This window comes from Podarcis raffonei, chromosome 13 (assembly GCF_027172205.1).
Source record: "Podarcis raffonei isolate rPodRaf1 chromosome 13, rPodRaf1.pri, whole genome shotgun sequence".
Taxonomy (NCBI): Eukaryota; Metazoa; Chordata; class Lepidosauria; order Squamata; family Lacertidae; genus Podarcis; species Podarcis raffonei.
The window spans coordinates 15,655,501-15,678,487 of record NC_070614.1 but is presented as its reverse complement, the minus strand read 5'-3'; the positions used below and the strand labels follow the sequence as shown (position 1 = coordinate 15,678,487).

The 22,987-nt window shown below is 45.6% G+C and overlaps 1 protein-coding gene across 7 annotated transcripts in view; it reads right to left on the bottom strand.

Moving 5' to 3' along the window:
- The window catches only part of NSF (N-ethylmaleimide sensitive factor, vesicle fusing ATPase), a 108,271-nt gene that overhangs the window by 52,294 nt on the left and 32,990 nt on the right, over positions 1-22,987 (bottom strand). For all 7 annotated transcript variants that reach the window (XR_008327400.1, XM_053363690.1, XM_053363692.1 and 4 more), the window contains exons 4-8: positions 22,272-22,311; positions 15,913-16,079; positions 12,940-13,047; positions 11,850-11,925; positions 106-261 (exon numbers count right to left, since the gene is read on the bottom strand). Coding sequence is in view for 6 of the 7 variants with exons in the window: in XM_053363690.1 (XP_053219665.1) it covers positions 106-261; positions 11,850-11,925; positions 12,940-13,047; positions 15,913-16,079; positions 22,272-22,311 (547 nt within the window). In the remaining variant the exon portion in view is untranslated. The remainder of the gene's footprint in view (positions 1-105; positions 262-11,849; positions 11,926-12,939; positions 13,048-15,912; positions 16,080-22,271; positions 22,312-22,987) is intronic.

The window sequence follows — 22,987 nt, the reverse complement described above, 5'->3', positions numbered from 1 at the left end:
CCAAGGGGTCCTTTACCTTACCTTTTACCTTTACGTCATCATACTTTGTGAGACCCCCTTGGACACCATTGTGGGATTTTGTTCTCCCTCAGCTTTAGTACTCACCCATCTGTTCCACAATCTCAGGTGGGAACACTCGGGAGGCAAAGGCCCGCCGGAAGATGTCAGAGAACTCCTTATCAAGACCCCCAATGCCCATCTTCTCAAAGTTCCAGTCAGGGTTGATGATCGACTGGCGATTTTCTCTGGTTTTGGATTTGCCTGTGGGAAGGGAGAAAGGAATCAGCTCAAGGATGACAAATTCAGTGAGCGCATGGAAATGTTGCAGAGTTCTGTTTCCTGTGTGCAAGATGCTAAAGAAAAATTCGAACACAGTGTCGTGTGTGTGTGTGTGTGTGTGTGTAGAGGTTAAGAACAAGAACTACAAATTTAGGGCTGGATTAAGACCTTTAGAGACCCTAAGCACTTAAAAGATTTTGGTGCCCCCATATATATCTAATTCAAAATATAAACGATAACAACCCGCAAAATAAATTTCTATTTTTTGAAATGAAACAAAGCCTACAGTAAGATGGAAAATATTTTTGTCTACTATCACTTTATTTATATTCGATAAAAATTTCTCCTACTTTTTCTAATTGCAAAGTCTTTGCTCAGATTGTCAAAACTAATCTTACATAACACACATCTGCTTCCATACTTAGTAGAGATAAGGCCTTGAGCCTGCCTTGCTGAATAGTTGTTCTGTTGGGATTTTTAATATACAGCCGTACCTTGGAAGCTGAACAGAATCCGTTCCGGAAGTCCGTTCGACTTCCAAAACGTTTGAGAACTAAGCTGTTTGAAAACCAAGGTACGACTGTACTTCAACTGAGAAAATGAATGCTCAGATGAGCAATTGGTGACCGTTAATGTGCAAGGGACGCGGGTGGCGCTGTGGGTAAAACCTCAGTGCCTAGGACTTGCCGATCGCATGGTCGGCGGTTTGAATCCCCGCGGTGGGGTGAGCTCCCGTCGTTCGGTCCCAGCTCCTGCCCACCTAGCAGTTCGAAAGCACCCCTAGGTGCAAGTAGATAAATAGGTACCGCTTTATAGCGGGAAGGTAAACGGCGTTTCCGTGTGCTGTGCTGGTGCTGGCTCGCCAGAGCAGCTTCGTCACGCTGGCCACGTGACCCGGAAGTGTCTTCGGACAGCGCTGGCTCCCGGCCTCTTAAGTGAGATGAGCGCACAACCCTAGAGTCAGACACGACTGGCCCGTACGGGCAGGGGTACCTTTACCTTTAATGTAAAAAAAAACCGGCAATGGAAAATTTCTGTGGTGCCCCTCTTCCCTTGATGCCCTAAGCACATGCTTATTTTGCTTAATGGTTAATCCAGCCTAGCAGAAAGTACCTGTTCACATCTCAGTTCAGCCTTGGATCTGCTGAACGGACCCAGGAAGGCAACCCTATCTCAGCTTCAGCCCCATACTACCAATCTAACCTGGGGATTATAACCCTGATCTCCTTGCAGAGTTGTAAAGATTACAAAGATGTGAGCTAAATGCATTCCATATTTAGAAGGAGGTGAAAGAGAGAACATCATAGGAAAGGATCAATCCTGATGACTGGCAATTAATTTAAGCAATTCATCAAATACTTGAGCTAACTTGAGGGTGTGGAAAGGTGCGTTCTCTTCCATGGAAGAAAAACACACACCAAGCACCAGGAACCCAATACACTCCTGTCGTTATAAATATACTTTTAACTGCAGCAGAGGGAAGCCACAGGTGATGTAGAACACATAGCAGTCATTGCTGGTCTAGACCCTATAATTGATTTCACATTGAAAGTACTGTAAGTAGAAATCAATACTGCAGTAGCCCTGACATCAAAGGGGAAAGTGGGTTTTTGTTTGATTTATTTCTTTGGAAAAGGTAACTAGCAAGTCCTATACACATTTACTCAAAAGCAAGACCCGTTGCATTCAATTGAGCTTACTCTCAGGTATGTGAATATAGGAATGCAGCCTAAACGACTCAAGAGACTTTCAAAATTACAGTATGTTTCGTTTTTTAATTCTATTTCTTATAACAGTGGTATATTTCTGTCAGGGAACTCCCATCGCAGCCAGGAGCGGAGGAAGGGCTCCCAAGCGATGCCGGAGAAGGTCCCAGCAGGGAAAGAGGGGACTCAGCAGCTGGGGAAGGAAATCAGCGTTACACAAGGGAGAAAGGCGGGCAGAGGCGGGCTTCGGAGAGATGGCTCCAGGACTCTTCGCCAGAGACCAGCGGGGAGAGCACAGGTCCTCCACTGCCCACACCCACCCTGCGCAGAAGACTTCCACGCAGAGAGGCTAGGCGGAGACTATCCGTCAAGGAACTTTTATGTTGGAAGAAGTTCAGGACACACCCACTGACGGATTCTGCGAGTGACTGAGACAGATGCGGAATCAGGACTGTTCAGCCAGGGAAAGGTTTATCCAGGCAACCTCGCCAAGAGTGGCGGCAACTTACGCACGAGCGACCCCCAATTCCCATTACAATTTCTATTACATTTTAGAATTGACTTTCAACCGAATGCATAACGCTTCACATTTGTGTAACACATAGAAACCCTAAAAACAATATATTTGTACCTTGGTTGTCAAACGCCCTGGAACTCGTACGTTTTGGCTCCCCAACGCCACAAACCCAGAAGTGATTGTTCTGGTTTGCAAACATTCTTTTGGAAGCCAAATGTCCGACGGTGCTTTTGGGGCTTCTGATTGGCTGCAGGAGCTTCCTGCAGCCAATCAGAAGCTGTGATTTGGTTTTCGAATGTTTTGGAAATCAAACGGACTTCCAGAACGGATTCGGTTTGATTTCTAAGGTACGACTGTATGTTTTCTTCTGAAGAAAGCAAACCAGTTACTACCTTTTAAAAACACAGTACTCTGGTACCACCATTCCATTCTCTGGTCAGAGCAGAAAATTACCCAGTGTGGAAAAGCATCAGGAAAAAACTGGGAGAAACAGCATCTTTTGGATAGGTTGGTAAAAAAATAATAATTAGGGCATAAAATTACTCTCCAGCCTTAAAGTTGCTTTTATCTTCTGTGTTATTGTTTCCCAATTTACTGCCCCAACAAAAGCACAGCAAGTCCCTTTATTTTATCTTGCACAGCACATGCAGAGGTGATGCCTCCTGGTTAGCTGAGCTGGTTTAACTGCAAAGAATGCTCTGCTAACCACAGTCCAGCTTCTGTGAAGGAAGGGGAAGTTGTCGGTTCGGCTGGGATTTAATTACAACCGTGCAGGCACAAAGTCTAGCTGAGGACTAGGGAAGAGGCGCTGGGAGGTAGGGAAGCTAGAGGACAGGGAGACAAGATGCAAGAAGGCTGGGGAAAGTTACAAAGCAGACAGAGACAGGTGGAGAAGAGGCCGGGGGAGAGAATGCTCAGAGAAAAGGGCAGAGAAAGGCAGAGTTGAGGCAAGGAAGGGCAAATGGGAGAGGTGGCTCCAACGAAACTCAGCAGCGCTTGAGGTCAGGAGGGCCTATATGATATGGGGTCAAGAATGTTAGGAAGGTGGCCATGTGACAGGGGCCTTAAAAAGTGAGCAGGTCATGGCCTGAACAGAGGAGAACCTCAGCAAATCAAGGATGCAGGAGATATGGAATCAAAAAGAGGTGCTCAGGCGGTTGGGGGGGGGGATAGGTTTGGGGCAGAGCTACACAGGGCCTAGACCAGGGGTCTGCAACCCGCGGCTCCGGAGCCGCATGTGGCTCTTTTACACCTTTGCCCCGGCTCCGGGGCTGATACTAGCGAGGGGAGGAGGCGCATTGTGCACCCCGACACTCCCCACTGTGGCGGGCGCTGTACTGGCTGTGACGTCACATGGGGGCGGTGCGTGTGTTAGTCACGCACCGTCCCGACGTCACCTTCCCGGTTTTGCGGCTCCCAGTTTTTTTTTCTTCGGAAACGGGTCCAAGTGGCTCTTTTTGTCTTAAAGGTTGCAGACCCCTGGCCTAGACTCTAGAACATGGGTAGGCAATCTATGGCCCAGGGTCCGGATCCAGCCCAATCGTCTTTTAAATCCGGCCCGTGGGCAGTCTGGGAATCAACGTGTTTTTACATGAGTAGAATGTGCCCTTTTACAGTGGTGCCTCACAAGACGAAATTAATTCGTTCCGCGAGTTTTGTCGTCTTGCAATTTTTTCGTCTTGCGAAGCACGGTGTCGGGAAAGTTTTGGGAAAGCTTCAAAAATCACCAAAGTCTTTAAAAACCTCAAAAAAGGCTACCACACCGCGTTCTATGAGTTGCTCCTCGAAGTCAAGTCGCAACTGTATTAACGGTGTTAAGAAAAAGGAAACAAACTTGCAAGACGTTTCCGTCTTGCGAAGCAAGCCCATAGGGAAAATCGTCTTGCGAAGCATTCGTCTTGCGAGGTACCACTGTATTTAAAATGCATCTCTTGGTTATTTGTGAGGCCTGCCTGGTGTTTTTAAATGAGTAGAATGCGTACTTTTATTTAAAATGCATCTCTTGGTTATTTGTGAGGCCTGCCTGGTGTTTTTATATGAGTAGAATGCATACTTTTATTTAAAATGCACCTCTGGGTTACTTGTGGGGCATAGGAATTCATTCATCCCCCCCCAAAAAAATATATATAGTCCGGCCCTCCACAAGGTCTAAGGGACAGTGGACCGGCCCTCTGCAGAAAAAGTTTGCTGACCCCTGCTCTAGAAACATGTGGGGCTCTATAAACTGGCAGGAAGGAAGGAGGCGAGGGAAGGAGGCCCAAGGAGCCATGCCACCAAGTGGACTTAGGACTGCTTGGATTGCAGCAGGAATGGGGAGCCTGTGATTCTCCTCCACATGTTGTTGGACTACAATTCCCATCAGCCTCTGGAGGGCCACAGGCTTCACAGACAGAGCGCTTTAGAGTCAAGTGAATTCTGCCTGCTGTGGTTCCGACTGCTATATGGGTGTAGCTTTGTGATCCATCAGCACTAAGGAGGGGTGGCAAACCTGAAAGAGGCACACATGTATCGATTTATGTATTGATTTAAATAGCGCAGCCAGTCTTCGTCTGCAGGCTTTTGGTGTTTTCATTTATTTTGTTTCCTGCAGGATGGCTGCAATTATACGACCTCTTCCCAGAGTTAGCTGGCCTCTTACGACTGCTTAATTTTTACCTTTTACTTTTCTGATTCTCTGCTGCCACACGCTGGTTGTGGGCTGTATTTTAAAATTTGAAAGCAACGTGCCTGGGGCCATTCATTCGCTCAGAAAAACTTTATCCGCTTGATTCCAGAGTCTGATTTTACAATACTGGCTTGTTAAAGAGTGAGGTTTTAAATGTGCACAAATGATGTTATCAATAGAACAAGCCACTTAAAGCAGGGCAAGGCAGATCCTGCTGGAATTAGCACACTGCTGATTTTAAAAAAGCAAAGGTTTCGACTCAAGTAGTCACCAGCACCTTGCGCAAACTCAGTGCTAAATATATCAGGGTACACAACGCACCAATAATAATATCCAAGTTGAAGCTAGATTGTGGGTTGATTGATGCTGATGAAAAACAAAAACCAGCAGAACCCCATTTCCAATGCAAGGAGGCTAATTTCAATGTCAAGCCTGCAGTACTACCACACCCAGGTACAGAACCCTGCAACTGTGAAGTCTAACTGCCGAATGGACAGGGTTTTCCCAGGTCCAAATCAAAAAGTAAGAGCTGCAGAAAAGTATCATTGTTATTTTCCCAAACGGTTAGCACAGCGTAGCCCTGATTTCACAATAGGTCCCAAAAGATCATACCCCTGTTCTGCAAAGGCAGAACAGAGGGGCCCTGCTTAGCTAAAAGCTGATTTTTACAGGGCACTTTTTCCCAGTCAGTGGAGATAAGTACGTAAGAGCAGGGATTTGTGCATTGCCGTGATATTTCTGGCACTTGTGGCTTTAGAGATCCACTGCAACCAACACCTGCAGCAATCTCAGAAGTCAGAAGTGCGGCTGAGGAAGATTTCCAGTGGTTGGGGTGGGGCTCCAATTCTCTACAGAGATCCTTGCTTCTCCTTGCTACATCAGAATAGATTATGCAAAGTAATAGAAACTGCTCGATTTGAAGAAACGTACAGTAGTACCTTGGATCCCGGACGCCTTGCAAGTCGAACGTTTTGACTCCCAAACGCCGCAAACTTGGACGTGGCTGTTCCAGTTTGCAAACGTTCTTTGGAACCTGAATGTCCGACACTGCTTCTGATTGGCCGCAGGAGCTTCCTGCAGCCAATCAGAAGCCGTGCCTTGGTTTCCGAACGTTTTGGAAGTCGAACAGACTTCCGGAACGGATTCCGTTTGACTTCCGACGTACGACTGTATACATGCTAACAGATTTCAACTTCTCCGGACGCAAAATTGGGACTGCCTGGTCACTGAACCTTTAACTTTAAGAAAAAGTTCAGCCTTGTCTATCAACTCTCCTTTTGATTTGATCAGTTCCCCAACCCACATACAGGTATTTCTCTTCTTTCTCGCATAATTTTTGCTCCCTGCAACTCCTCCTACCCTCTCCTGTTCCAGCCATGCAAGCGGCTAAAAAGGGGCCCATGCAGAGCAGTTTTCCTCCCGGCTTGACCCACTCACCCAGCCAGCTCCTCTGCACCTTCCGAGCACAGAGGACAAAGGAACGAGAGCCAGAGAGCAAGTGGGCATTCGAGGGAACGAGTGAGAACCAGAATGCAAGTTCCTGCTGGATGCTTTGGCATAACCCCACTTCCCCATGGCCTGCCCTGTCTCCTCCTGCAGCGACAAGAGACACGAAGGGGAGCCGAGTGGAATATCCATCCTTCTAGAGGGACTCAGCAGGGTTAGAATTCGCCCCACCTGAACACTCCAAGGAGGCCTTGTCTTCGCTGCCAGAAAAGCCCTAGTTCTTATCCTTTGGGCTGAGACTTGGCTTTTTCCATTCCTTATCTTCTCCCCGGGGACACACCTCGGTTGCTTATACAGTCGTACCTTGGTTCCTGAACGGAATCCTTTCCGGAAGTCTATTTGACTTCCAAAACGTCCGGAAACCAAGGCACGGCTTCTGATTGGCTGCAGGAAGCTCCTGCAACCAATCAGAAGCCATGTCGGACATTTGGCTTCCAAAAATAGTTCGCAAAATGGAACACCCATTTTCGGGTTTGCGGCGTTTGGGAGCCAAAATGTCCGAGAACTAAGCTGTTCAAAAACCAAAGTACGACTGTACTCTGCTTTGATTTGGGCATACAGTGGTACCTTGGTACTCGAACAGCCTGGCTCCCAAACAAATCGGCTCCAGTACACCGCAAACCCGAAAGTGTTTCGGTTTGCGAACATTTTTCAGAAGCCGAGCATTCGACACGGCTTCCACTTGAGTGCACGAACCTCCTGCAGCCAATCGGAAGCCACACCTTGGTTTTTGAATGGTTTCGGGAGTCAAACGGACTCCCAGAACGCATTAAGCTCAAGAACCAAGCTACCACCACATCTGCAAATAACCCCTTTTTCGGTCAACTCCCTCAGCCTAAAAGAGCTCCTGGGAATTTGGAAGTTTTAACATGGCTTCTTTTCCCCCACGGAAGCTTTTCTCCCACAAACCTTCCGCCACAAGACTTGCTCCAAGCCCAGCTAGGAGAAAAGCAGCTACGGGGAGGTGGAAAGTTTCAGCAAACCTTCCCATGCCAACACCTCACCCACTTAATCTGCTACTTGGAGGCAGCCCATAATTGAAGGCAAAATTCTGCTGCTATTCTGTGTGGTTCTACCTTGATGGATGCCCTGCCTCTGGGCCCCATCCTGCCCCACTTTTATCAGCTTCATGCAACACCTGTTGCCTACATGGTGTGAAAGGAAAGGAGCATTGAGAGACTAATAATAATAATAATAAATTTTTATTATAACCCCAGGCAACTACTAAGGGGAGAGATATCCATGGAGCTAAGAGCCAGGGCTGCTTGCTAGGCTCTAGCAAGAACACAAAGCTAAATATTTTTTGAATATGGTTAGAGAAGGACACAAGGACAACGTGCACGCCCCCATTAAGTGTTTCCTGAATTTGGCAAATGCAAATATAGCCTAAAGAAAGATTTGTAGTGAGGAGTAATTGTAAAATAAAAGAGGAAGGAAGTTGTTGTTGTTTAAATAGAGGGACAGACAGATGCAAGCTATTATACAGTATTTTGTTCAAGGGTACAGTATCACCTAGGGACGCGGGTGGCGCTGTGGGTTAAACCACAGAGCCTAGGACTTGCCAATCAGAAGGTCGGCGGTTCGAATCCCCATGATGGGGTGAGCTCCTGTTGCTCGGTCCCTGCTCCTGCCAACCTAGCAGTTCGAAAGCACGTCGAAGTGCAAGTAGATAAATAGGTACCACTCTGGCGGGAAGGTAAACGGCGTTTCCTTGCACTGCTCTGTTTCGCCAGAAGCGACTTAGTCATGCTGGCCACATGACCCGGAAGCTGTACGCTGGCTCCCTCAGCCAATAAAACGAGATGAGCGCCGCAACCTCAGAGTCGGCCACGACTGGACCTAATGGTCGGGGTCCCTTTACCTTTTTACAGTATCACCTACAGTCTGGAAATTCTTGAAGTTAATTTATGACTCCGGAGCTGAATGTTTGCGCAGTCTCGTGTTGATTTTTCAACTGGGCTGGCTACCTATATATCTGAACAAATTAAGGTAGCTAACACAAAACCACAACTGGCAAAGTTGGCTGGTGAGAGTGCTCAAATAGCAACTGATCTCTTGCGGTGATAGGGGGCACTCTCTCCTTTCTTAACAATGAAAGGCTGAGGAGAATGCAGGTTGAATCCACAAGATTTAAAAAGGATTTTAGCAGTGTTTCCCAACCTTGGGCCTCCAGCTGTTTTTGGACTACAACTCCCATCATCCCTAGCTAGCAAGACCAGTGGTCAGGGATGATGGGAATTGTAGTTCAAAAACAGCTGGAGGCCCAAGGTTGGGAAACACTGAACTAGAGGTCTCTGTCTAGGACCTTGGAGAGCTACCGCCATTAATCTGAACAGACCAAACTTTGGTTCTCAAACTTTTTTCCTCAGGGCCACACTTTCAGAATATATATATGTGTGTGTGTGTGTGTGTGTGTGTGTGTAAGAAATACATTGAAAAACAAAAACAAGCAAAGAACTTCTATTTATAGCGTAGAACACAAATATCTTATAATCTCCAAAAATTATAAAACAATGCAACTACGTAAGAACATGAATCATTCCCACACACTTGACACTCTTGCTTTCATGTTGAAAAGGTATCTATCCACATTATGCAAATAAAAAAAATTTGTTGATACTATACTACACTGAAATGTTCAAATGTTTCTTTGACTATCCTTGAATCTTTTACGAAAGAATGGAAATGGTTTCTTGAATATTTACAGATAAATTGTAAACAGATAAGAACATTGGCAGGTTTATTGTAATAACCTGCAGTTTTGTAAGAGTATATAATTAAAGTAGATGAATAAATGAGCAAATTAAGTTAATTTGGACATGCAGAAGTTATTAAAAATAAATTCAAGCAACCGCAAAAAGAAGGGAAAGGAAGTTGAGCTTTGAAATGTTAAAATGATTGTAAAATTAGTGAAATGTATGAACTTGAAAAACATAGTTTTTTAAAAAAATGTGCTGATTGAGGGAGAAAAGATTACCCTTGAATCTTCCTGCCAAACTTGCTATCCTCTTTAGTCACACCAGTGTGGCAGACCACACCCTTGAGAACAACTGGAATGGCTGATGGTAAGCTTGATGGACCAGTGGCTTGATTTGGTATACGGCAGCTTCCTATGTCTCCCTGGGAGATGCTACAACCTTGTCCTCTGATCTCTCCTACCTCAATCCCCAGCAGAAGACGCCAGCAGCCAGCTACTGCCAGCAAGACAAGGAAAAGAACCCTGCTGCTTTGCCTTCTCCAGCTCTGGATGCAATCAGAGAGGAGGCCTCAGCTGCCATCTGGTCCTTGCATGTCAACAGCACAGGCCTTTGTTACTGAAATTCCCTTTTGCTACCTGCAGAATGGCTGGCCATTGGAATTTCTTCTGCAGCACAGCTAGTAAAGTCTTTTAAAATATAATAATAATCCCTGTCACTCTCTGTTATGTGTCTTGATCTCTTCCTGTTCACTCTTGCTATCTTTCCACTTGAAAAAAGAAAATAAAGGAAGCTAAAACCAAAAGAGCATCAGCACTGCTGGTTAAGATACAACCTACGTGTGTGTGTGTGTGTGTGTGTGTGTGTGTGTGTGTGTGTGTTTGTGTGTGTGTGTGTGTGTGTGTGTGTGTGGTTTTTTAGGATCTGGAATAGTAATAGTGGTACCTTAGTTCTCAAATGCCTTGGTACTCAAACGCCGAAAACCCAGAAGTGAGTGTTCCGGTTTTCAAACGTTTTTCGGAAGCTCAACGTCCGATACAGCTGTTGGCTATTGTTTCCGGGGCGCCTGCACCCATCAGAAGCTGCACCTTGGTTTCCAAACATTTTGGAAGTCAAATGGACTTCCGGAACGGATTAAGTTTGGTGATTCTGTTTTTGCTATTTATTTGGCGTTTTTGAGGCTTTTTCAGTTGATTTGTTTTTGTGACTGTGTGGAGCCCAGTTCAGCTACTGATTGATTGATTGATTGAGGGGAAATGGATAAAATCCTCCCATCCAACCAATGACTATCATCAGTGCAGGTAAGAAAAAAAAATAATTTTTATCATCTACAATACTGCCTTATTTATTTTATAGTGCAGTACATTGATTATAGCTTTCATTTTATGGATCAATGGTCTTGTTAGATAGTAAAATTCATGTTAAATTGCTGTTTTTGTTGAATGGTCTCTTTAAATGTGAAGGTTCATTATTGTTCCACAAGATGTGTATTTCTTTAAGGGCCAGAGCAAATGAGACCTAGTTTTACTGCTGTGAAACAGTATAGCAGGTGCTGCTAAGTTGTGTTAATTCAGCTGTGTCAGCAATTGGGTATCGTATATAAAGAGCAGCACCTAGCTCTCTCAGGACCCTAGGGGATGGGTCATGCTTGTTGATATATTCAGTGTAAAAGGAGTTTTTGTTTTTGTTATTAAAACCTTGTTAAAGTTATTTTTTAGTTCCTTGTAGTGCGTGGTCTTCCCAGCAAGCTTTCTGCAGTGCAACTAAACTGCAAATAGCCAACAGTTTTAGGGGTTGTTTTTAAAAGTCTGGAACTGAAAGCGTGCCCTGGTTGGCTCTGGAACGCTTTGGATTTGGAACGGACTTCCGGAACGGGTTTGAGAACTAAGGTAAAGGTAAAGGTAAAGGTACCCCTGCCCATACGGGCCAGTCTTGACAGACTCTGGGGTTGTGCGCCCATCTCACTCAAGAGGCCAGGGGCCAGCGCTGTCCAGAGACACTTCCGGGTCACGTGGCCAGCGTGACAAGCTGCATCTGGCGAGCCAGAGCCGCACACGGAAACGCCGTTTACCTTCCCGCTAGTAAGCGGTCCCTATTTATCTACTTGCACCCGGGGGTGCTTTCGAACTGCTAGGTTGGCAGGTGCTGGGACTGAACAACGGGAGCGCACCCCGCCACGGGGATTCGAACCACCGACCTTTCGATCGGCAAGCCCTAGGCACTGAGGCTTTTACCCACAGCGCCACCCGCGTCCCGAGAACTAAGGTACCACTGCATAAACTAGCTAAAAATTAAAAGGGGAGAGTAGATGCAACTTGAACGAAGAGCCCAGGTCTATGTTTGACAGTCATGTAGATAAGGACGCAAGGGCAGACAGGCTAGTAAATACTGCTGTGGACTAGTAATTTTCGTGGACTTGCCGATAAGGAAGACAACAGACTGCTTGGAATGTATAACTGTTGCCCCAGGGCCACACTTACCAATGAGAGTGAGGGAAGAGCTCTCGGCCTTTTCAAACGCAACCTGGCTGTTGCCAACGACAAGACCAACTTCGATCTGAATGAACGAAAGCCGCAATTAAAAGCCTTGAAGAATAGTAACAGACACTCATGCTCCGTGTTTCCCAGAGAGCCTCAGAATGGAAAGAGAGGGCCGTTTTTATATTAAGACAAGCTCCATAGCAGCAGAAACCAGCAGGCGGCATGAGATGAAGTCATCCCAGCGCAGCTGGTGCTCAGCTTCAACAAGATTCCTAGTGGCATATGGTCAAAGAAGACCTATTTGTGACGATCCGCCCCCGTCTCAAGCTGCGAAAACAGGGGAAAGGACTTGGACTTCAGGGCTCCGGAAAGGAAATCAGCTGCCAGAACAGAAGGCAGGTGAAGAAAGAGCTACAATGCTGTTTCACTCAAATCAGTGGGGTGCTGGCACAATATATAAAAGTGGGCAGAACGAAAACGAAGACGCAAAAGAGATTTACCTCTTTATGAAATAACACAGATCTCCAGGGCAGGGAGTGTGGAATTGGCACAAACCCTGGTTAATTAAAAGCTGATTCAAACCAGCATGTTCCCCATTTTGGCAGAAAGATATTCCTGACACATTTGGGAGGATTTCAGATTAATTCCTAGAAGCTTCTGGTGAGTCATACTCCATTTTTTAAACTCTAGGTATAGCAGTCTTCCATTAACTTCTGCCCCCCATTTTCCTCTCTCCTTTTTTTTTAAAGGATTGATTTGGTTGTTAAGTAGGATTATCTTGGTGGGGGTGAAATTATGGAATCATTTTAGCTTGACAGCCCAGGGTTGGGACTTTGCTTGTATATTTTGCAGAATGAAAAGGAGATATTAATCAGATGCTCGTTCCCCCACTAATTAAGATGGGAAACACATGTGTGAATAAGCCAATGCAGATCAGCATTTAGGCTACAGCTGGTCCAGCACTGAATGATAAGGTGCTCTCAGAAAGTCCACAATCAGGGCATTGCCTCAGGATTAGTGGACTCTATTCACATATCCAATCATTGCAATTTACACTGAGGTACCTCAGAAAGGGAGATCCAGTTCTTACCTTCTGTTTTTTCCCTGTGGCCGGCTCTCCTTTAAGAATACTGGGATCCATGGCTTCAATGTCCTTGACCAAGAGGCCAAAAAGCTTGTCGTTGAAGCTAAACACAAGCTGTGCAAACAAAGGGAAGGAAAATAATGTTATTGAAACACTTGCCTGCATTTTCGGGGCTAGGGCGGCAGCCAACAAACAAATGAAGCTCCAGTTCAAGATTTATTTGAGTCCCTCTCTCCTAAGCCATCTCACCGGTCCAACAGGACAGCAAGGAGAGGCAATGTCTCCCTGCAGGCCAGCCCTTTCAAGGACTGCAGTTTTCACAAAGGGAATGGAGCCTAGGCAAGGTAGATTGGACCCAGAAGCTCAAAAGGCTTCAGTTGCAACCTCTAGCCTTTGCTGGAGGAAGTTGCTAATTGGAGCTCTCCGTGGTCCTGAAATTCCTGGCTCTGCTTGCCCCATGGGCTCTTTCACTAGACCAAGGCACTTTTCCTCTCACAAGTCCGACTGTGAATATCAAGCAGCACTTCTGTAAGTTATTTCTCTTTGGGTGGGCTTTTAACAATTGGCTAAGGAATATGGGATAATGCCTATATATAAAAAGGTAAAGGTACCCCTGCCCGTACGGGCCAGTCGTGTCCGACTCTAGGGTTGCGTGCTCATCTCGCTCTAGAGGCCGTGAGCCGGCGCCGTCCGAAGACACTTCCAGGTCACGTGGCCAGCGTGACGAAGCTGCAGCTGGCGAGCCAGCACCAGCGCAGCACACGGAAACGCCGTTTACCTTCCCGCTATAAAGCGATACCTATTTATCTACTTGCACTTAAGAGTGCTTTCGAACTGCTAGGTGGGCAGGAGCTGGGACAGAACGACGGGAGCTCACCCCGCCGCGGAGATTCGAACCGCCGACCATACGAACAGCAAGTCTTAGGCACTGAGGTTTTACCCACAGCACCACCTGCGCCCCCATGCCTATATATAAAGGGACCCCTGACCATTAGATCCAGTAGCGGATGACTCTGGGGTTGCGGCGCTCATCTCGCTTTACAGGATGAGGGAGCTGGCATACAGCTTCCGGGTCATGTGGCCAGCATGACTAAACCACTTCTGGCAAGCCAGAGCTGCATGTGGAAACGCCGTTTACCTTCCCGCCAGAGCGGTACCTATTTATCTACTTGCACTTTGATGTGCTTTCGAACTGCTAGGTAGACAGGAGCAGGGACCAAGCAACAGGAGCTCACCCCGTCGCGGAGATTTGAACCGCCGACCTTCTGCTCAGCAAGCCCTAGGCTCTGTGGTTTAACCCACAGCAGCACCCGTGTCCCTTCAATGCCTATATATATGTATATGTCATCCTGTTTTTACTTTTTTCTCATGTTATTGTTACAGTCATACCTTGGTTTTTGAACAGCTTAGTGCTCGAACGTTTCGGCTCCCAAACGGCGCAAACCCAGAAGTGACTGTTCTGGTTCGCAAACTATTTTTGGAAGCCGAACGTCTGACGGAGGTTCCAGTTCCAGAAAGCTCCTGCAGCCAACCAGAAGCCGTGCTTTGGTTTACAAACATTTTGGAAGTCGAATGGACTTCCGGAACAGATTCTGTTCGACTTCCAAGGTACGACTGTATTTGTCCCATATGGCTGGAATGAGGTGGGGAAGAAACTGAATAAATATTTTGTCAGTTTGGCAACTGGTAGATGCTGCCCGCATTTTTTGATGATTCTGATCCTTTGTAGTCTAAAAATGTCTCTCTGTGTGTGGGAAGGGGAGTAATAAATTGATCTGAGGAGATGCACCATAGTTCTTTCAATCTGTAACTTTGCCCAGGTACAAAATTTTCTTGGGTAGTAAATCTGGTGCTTTGGCTTCTTAGAAAATAAGCAGAAGATTTTGAACCAAATCTTGTAGACTTTGTACTTCAGATTTTAAAAAATCATACTCTTAGTGTGTGAAAGAGAATGAAATGAATATGTCAATAGACTATCCAGAAGGCTCTGATAAGACTCCAAGATCCTTGGGTCTTTTGTCAAGCCTGGCTTTGGCCTCCTTCACACATACCGTATTTTTTGCTCTATAAGACTCACTTTTTCCCTCCTAAAAAGTAAGGGGAAATGTGTGTGCGTCTTATGGAGCAAATGCAGGCTGTGCAGCTAGCCCAGAAGCCAGAACAGCAAGAGGGATCGCTGCTTTAGCTGTGCAGCGATCCCTCTTGTTGTTCTGGCTTCTGAGATTCAGAATATTTTTTTTCTTGTTTTCCTCCTCCAAAAACTAGGTGCGTCTTATGGTCTGGTGCGTCTTATGGTATATTCTCCTATATACTAATAGAAAACTCCTTCTTCAAATATGGATCTTTCTGCAGTCTAAATGGCACCAACCACAAACAAGAGCCACCAGACTCATGGAAGGCCAAAAATCTTCAGTAACATTTTTGTTAAAAAACCCAAGAGGGAGAAATAAATGACCACAGAATGCTGGCCAGTTGTAGGGCTTTTGGGAGGGGGGGAGCGCCAAAAAACCATATGAAAAGCATATGCTCTCTCCAGCCTCAAGGGTACTAGTGCAGAACCTAAAGATTCTTCTTTTTTTAATGCAACTCAGAATTTCAGCTTTCATGGTTCTCTTTTTTTATCCTTCGTGGTTGCAGCAACTCTGCCTGTATATACAAGCTCATTATTCTGGGTCAAGAACTCCTTGAATGGGCTTTTAAAAAAGAGCCTTGTCTAACGCTGGTCCTAAAAAACCCCCACTTCTTTTCAAATAAATCCTCAAAAGGGTCCAGTCTACAAGAAGTGTACAAGCCATCCACCTACAAACAATTCTTTTTATCATTTGCTGTCTAAAAGAAAGAGCATGCAACTGATTTCTTTGCAAAGATTCGCTTTCTAGTGAACTGCGGTTGGTGATTTGCAAGACTGGAGTAATCGAGTCCTCAGAAGGGAGAAATGGTTTCAATGCTAAGTGAGAATCGCATATAAAGACCACAAACCTGCTGCCCCACTGTGAATGCCTGGTTGTTGAACTGCTGGATAAACTCGGCCGCCATTTTGTCAGAATCATACGGGTTGGAGTCGACGCTCTTCTTCTGCAGGAAGTCTATCTCAATAGTCATTGTGCCAACGCACTGCTTGGTCTTATCAAAGTTATACACGGAAACTGTGTGGGAGGCATGGAAAGCACAGACGTCAGCGGAGTGCTGAAGGATCTCAGTTCAGGTCATTTGCCAACATCCCCTTAGGAACCACGTCCCCAAAGAACATAGAAAGGGTCTTCAACAAATGCTTAAATCAACAAACACTTAACCAAGGAAATGCAAGTGATGAATAATGGCAGTGCCATTTTAATGTGATTATCAACTATTTTATGACCTTGTGCTGTAAAGTACGGTGAGGCCTCCTTGGAGGGTATAAAAATGAACCAAGAGTATCTTGGCTGACTCTTAGTGCAGACCCAGGTCATCGAGCCTGAACTTCCACAACCGTCACCCGCCATAAACCACCATTGGCAGAATTGACAGCAAAAGCAGTACATACAATCAATGCTTACAATAATATTTCATTCTCTTGTTAATTGTGCTGTTTTAAATGTGCATTTTATACTTGACTTCCTTCAGTAATGTTTTATTTTGAAATCTTTAAGATAATATATTAGTTACCTGTTAATTAGGTTGCTTTGAATGTATACTTTATACAGTCGTACCTCGGAAGTCGAACGCCTTGCGAGTTGAACGTTTTGGCTCCTGAAGACTGCAAACCCGAAAGCGAGTGTTCCAGTTTACGAACGTTCTTTGGAAGCCAAACGTCCAATGTGGGTTCCATGGGTTCCGATTGGCTGCAAGAGCTTCCTGCAGCCAATCAGAAGCCGTGCCTGTTACGAAAAAGGAGCAATGCAGAAGCAAGCACCAGGTGGCTGGAATGGTAAACAGGATGTGGATGTTATTGGATTGTACCGTGGGAACCTGGCACAGTCTATTCACTGCTCTGAGCGCCGGAAGTTAGCTCAGAGTGGCACATGACCCTGTACTGGAAGTACATGGGTGGAGTTTTTTCTCTCTCTGCAGTTGGGAAGCAGAGTGTGCAGACATGTTTTCTCTGTACTGGTGAAAGACAGGAATAAAGACATGTAAATATATTTCTGTCTGGCTCTTTCCCCCTCCCTGGGAGAGGAGTGGGAGGAGTGGTGTGTTCTCCTTCACGTTGAGGAGAATCGCCGATTGGAGACCTCCCTTGATCTTGCCGGGAGTCGCAGACGGGAGGTCATAAGGATTCAAGCCGGGCACCTGGAGGGTGGCCAAATTCCTAAGAGCTGGAGGCTCTGCTGGTTTGAATTCCGACATCTGGTAGCAGACCGATGGTTATCTGATCTATGAGAATCTGCATGAGAGGTGAGAGGTCGATGAATCGTTGCCATCCTCTGCACCTAAGGAGATAAAGAAAAGCGTCTGCCTGCAGCCAGAAGCTGAACAGACAAGCTGGACACCGAGAGGAGTGTGTTTCAAGGCAACGGAGCCTGGAAAAAGGTATGCTGCATTTCGGGCTAGAGAGAATGAACGCAGAAAGGCTTATTTTCTGGTTCACAATAGCTGCGTTTGAAAAACAGCTCTGAAAGAGCAAGCTTGCATACCAGGAATTCCTGTGGTGAGATAAGGAGTTCCGTCCTGAGCAGGTTGCTAGGCAACGTCTGCCAGTTACTGAGTGGCCTAAAAAGAGCCTGGGAAATCGAAAGTGTATCTGCGCAGCTGTGCAAGGGTTTTGAAAAAACAGCCCAACAGTTTGCCTGCCAGTGAAAGCAGTAAACAAGCCGAGAGACTTTTGGAGTTTACTGGCTTGAGAAAGTGAAAGCTGGCTTGAGATTGAGTGTAAAGCTGACCCTTGGATTCAGCATGGATGCCAAGAAGGGGGGAGTGCCCCTGAGTGCCGTGGTTCAGGATGAACACAGCCGGCATGCTGCACTGGAAGTAAAGGACAGGGGGAGGGAGGAACGGAGTTCTAATTCCCCCACCGATGAGGCTACTGGAAAGGATGCTGTAGCTTTGAATGTTGTCCAGTGTTACAATTGTGGACAGGCTGGGCATCTTCAGCGGAGCTGTAAGACGCCACGTCAGCCAAAAGGAGCGAAGGGCCGCTCAGCAAAGCCTGAGGCGTCAGGCAAAGGTCACACCAAGCCTATGGTGAAACCTGCAAAGGCTTTGATGGCGAAAGGAACCACGCCAGAAGTTGGGAACTCGTTTGTTATTGACACGGGAGCCACGGTTCATATGTCCCCACACAGAGATCTTTTTTCATCGTTTAAGAAGCAAAGCTTCGCTGTGAAACAGGCCAACGGTCAGGAGCTGGAAGCGGCCGGCGTGGGGACTGTCTATCTTAAGAGTCTGGACTTGACAATAAACAATGTTTACTTGGTTCCAGAATTGAAGATCAATCTGCTGAGTGTTTCGCAGATTGCAAAGAGAGGACTGAAACTGTCCTACGATGCTGAGAGCTGCGAGATCTACAAAGATGGAGAGTTATATCTTTCTGCCAAACAGAAGGATGGACTATATTTGTTGACTTTTGCACAAAGTGATTACATGGAATGTAATTCATCTGTGTCTAACCTAGTTTCTCTTGCAGGTGTGAGCAAGAAGGTGACCGGAGTCAACAGAGCATTTCAGCGGGTGTATGCTGATGTGATTGGTCCTCTAGAACCATCTAGAGGCAATGCAAGATATTATCTTGTGTGTGTGGATCATTTCTCTAACTATGTCTGGGTTTATGTGTTGAGAAAGCCAAAGGAAGCCTTGGAGAGGTTTCAGGAGTTTTGTGACAAAGTTAAGAGTATGCATGATGCTAACATTGATTGTCTATTCACAGATGAGAAGCAGATTTTTCTTTTACAGGATTTCCAAAGGTTCCTGCAGAAGAAGGGGATCAGACACAAGATTGCTGTTTCAGCGGAAGCGTGGAACAGGGGTGTCTGTGTACGGGTGAACAGAGAATTGCAAAAGGGGATGGAAGCGCAATTGCTAAGTTCACATCTGCCACATGAGTACTGGGCCGAGTCTCTAATGTCGTTCTGTTATACGAAAATGAGAAAGGTTTCAAAAGAGTTGGGAAGTTCTCCTTTTGAGAAACTGTTCCACAGAAAACCTTCTGTTGCCCATTTCAAGGTTTTTGGGTCTCATGTGAGAACAGAAGCTCCAGGTGGAGTAAAGAATGCCAGAGGCATTTTTGTGGGGTATGAAAAGGGTCTCTACAGAGTAATTTTGTCTGAATCTGGTCAGGTGATTCTCACAAAATTTCTAGAGAGTGCTCCTGAACAGGAGAGAGTGATAGTACACTTATTTCCCACTGAGGACGATTTAGATGATGATGATTTCACTGATTTCAGCTGTACAGAAAGTGATGACACTGATAGCTCGGAGAGCTCAGTTGTCACAGTCATTGAGAGGAAGTCTCACACAATAGATAGGCCTTCACAACTGAAGGATGAACCACTGTTTACCATTGGAACTAGTTCTCCAAAGAGTCCTGAGACTGGACCAGTCAGCAGAGAGGATCAGCACCTCATACGTAGGTCTGAGAGAGTTACAAAGGGTCAACCACCCAAGAGGTACTCAAAAGAGTTTGCTAACTTAGCTGTTGCATGTGTTGCTGTTGTAAACAACCGAGGACAGGTTGGAGCTGTGTCTAAGTCAGAGACAAAGACACAACAGAGAGTTGCTAACCAAGGGAATGCAGATGCACTCATTCCTTGGAAACCAGACAACCAGAGAGGTACACTGGGGAAACCAGTGGCGGGGAGTTCCAAGGGTGGAACTGAAACAACAGGGGAGTGTTATGTGTATAACAACTGTTTGTTTTCTTCTCTGGATCATGCCTTGCTTGCTGCAACACGCATTGATTCTTTTGGGGGAGGATGTTACGAAAAAGGAGCAATGCAGAAGCAAGCACCAGGTGGCTGGAATGGTAAACAGGATGTGGATGTTATTGGATTGTACCGTGGGAACCTGGCACAGTCTATTCACTGCTCTGAGCTCCGGAAGTTAGCTCAGAGTGGCACATGACCCTGTACTGGAAGTACATGGGTGGAGTTTTTTCTCTCTCTGCAGTTGGGAAGCAGAGTGTGCAGACATGTTTTCTCTGTACTGGTGAAAGACAGGAATAAAGACATGTAAATATATTTCTGTCTGGCTCTTTCCCCCTCCCTGGGAGAGGAGTGGGAGGAGTGGTGTGTTCTCCTTCACGTTGAGGAGAATCGCCGATTGGAGACCTCCCTTGATCTTGCCGGGAGTCGCAGACGGGAGGTCATAAGGATTCAAGCCGGGCACCTGGAGGGTGGCCAAATTCCTAAGAGCTGGAGGCTCTGCTGGTTTGAATTCCGACAGTGCCTTGGTTTCTGAAGATTTTGGAAGTTGAACGGACTTCCGGAACGCATTCCGTTCGACCTCCGAGGTACAACTGTATTTGATTTTATTCGGTACAGTAATGTTTTATTCTGGATTGTTTTATTTGATGTTTTTAATGTGTTGTAAAGTGCTTTGAGATTTTGTCTTAAAAATATAAAACGGTATAGAAATGAGAATAATAATAATAATAATCAGGAGCAGGAAACTCTCCTTGATCTTCTGGATGCTCCTTGAGCCAAGAAAAGCTCTGGTGCCTCCATTAGGGAAGGAACAAGGAGGAAAATTTCTGAAGTAAGCAGAAATCAAAGCATAATGAGCAACAGGGGTTATATATATTTTTCAAAAGCGCCAAAGCCATTAACTTTGAATTAGATTTTATGGTTGGTGTCTATTAAGAGAGTGAAAACCATGAAATCAATATATCAGGCTGTTTCAGAGACGAAATGAACTAGTCTCATGGTCAATCCATTTTGGGTTTTGTTTTTAAGTCCGTCTAATTTTTGCAATTTCCCCCTTAATATTGTGATAACAAAATAAAGCAGACGGCAGCTCTGGTTGCCTCCGCTAGAGAAGAAAAAAGAGGCACCCTGGTTCCTGTTTCCTGGGGACACTGAAGGGTGAGAGAAACAAGAATCTGACATTCATGCATCTACTTGATATATGCTTCAGCCCTCTGAAGCATAATGCCACCTCCATAATGAACATGTTGTAAGCATCCAATTGGTAGGGGACAGTTTCCACGCTGCCTACAGGGAATTTGCTTCCTGGCACAAACCTCCAGAAAGAAACCTCTAAGTGGAAAGAGAATACAGTCATTACGCCTGTGTGAGTAGTTCCCTGGCCTTCTCCTGCTCTTAGCAAAAATGATAAACATTGCAAGTTGGGACAGATCTTCCGTTTCTCGTCGCAAGTTCCAGTTATTGGAGACGCATCACAATGCCAACTGGGGCCTCTGTGCTCTCTTTTTCAGAGTGAATGAGAATTAAGAGCCACACCAAAGATGCAGCTGATGTAATTACTGCTTTAAGGCATCATTAATGACGGCACAGCTTTGTCTAAAACACCAGTATACAATGCCCTGTAGTGCTGTTAGTTTTATATTGCTGGGCAATGTACAAATTCACTTTTACTGCACAATGCAGGGTTAGCCACAGCTTCCTGCTTCTTTAATATCCTATTTATATCCCCTGCCCATTCCCAGAATTATACCAACTGCAACCTAGGTTTCCATTAACTTGTTTTTCCAGCACCTTGGACAGCGCACAGTGATATCACTATTAACAGCGCACCTTTTAGAACAGGGGTCAGAAACCTTTTTCAGCCGTGGGCCGGTCCACTGTCCCTCAGACCATGTGGTGGGCCGGACTATATTTTGAAGATAAAAATGAACGAATTCCTGTGCCCCACAAATAACCCAGAGATACATTTTAAATAAAAGCACACATTCTACTCATGTAAAAACGCCAGGCAGGCCCCACAAATAACCCAGAGGTGCATTTTTGGAGATTGGAGCTGAGGGAAGTTGGGGGGGTCGTTTTATGGGGGGATGGGGGGAATTAAGGATGATATGTTTTAAGATAATATGTTTTGTTCAAATTCCTAATAAAAGTTATTTTATTTTATTTTTTTAAAGAGAGGGCGATTGGGCTGCACCCGGCCCACGGACCTTAGATTGCTGACCCCTGTTTTAGGAGATAAGGGACAGGAGAGGGGGAAGGTTTGACAACTGTCGCCAGGGCTCCCGAACGATTGAAAACTGGAAGTGACTGTTCGGGTTTCCAAATGTTCTTTGGGAAGCCAAATGTCCAACAGGGCTTCCAATTGGCTGCAGGAGCTTCCTGCAGCCAATTGGAAGCCGTGCTTTGGTTTTCGAACGTTTCAGAAGTTGAACAGACTTCTGGAATGGATTCCGTTCAACTTCCAAGGTACGACTGTACTACAAACTTACAGGTAACACTTACCATCGATGTCTTGCCCGATGGAAAGTCCAGCCCATTTTCTCTGAAAGAAAACAAAAAGATAGATATAGATATAGATGATATAGATATAGATAGGAACTAGAAAAAAACATCTCTTCGTCACAACTAAAAACAAAATTTCAAAGTGGGGGGAAGGATATGCAATTTTTCACAAGCATGCTACAAGTCATATCCTCAACAAGACTTCATGACACTCGTGTGACTATAGCCTATATGAGAGTCTGGACAGCATGGTAGCCAAAAGTTTGAGCTAATGTCAAGAAGTCTCTGTCACAGCTCTTTACTTTGACAGCCATCTCCCAAATGCCCCACCCTACATGCAACTGGGGGGGGGGTGTGACACACCACTGGCCTACCATACAAGGTTGTTGTTTGGACAAACAAAAAGATAATGTGATGTGTTTTGAATACGCTAAAGTGCCAGTGGAAGACAGGCATGCCTGGCATGCTCTGGTCCATGGGGTCACGAAGAGTCGGACACGACTGAACAACAACAACAACAAAGTGCCATATAAAAGCTAGGTATTATATGCAGGTCCCCTACCTTTTGAAGGCAGCCCTGTTTAGGGAAGTTTTTAATTTTTGATGCATTACTGTATTTTCATATTTTGTTGAAAGCTGCCCAGAGTGGCTTGCCAAGCAAGCAAGTAGGTCTCAAGCAATTTTGTAGCCACATTTGTTCAACTAGGTTTGCGAAT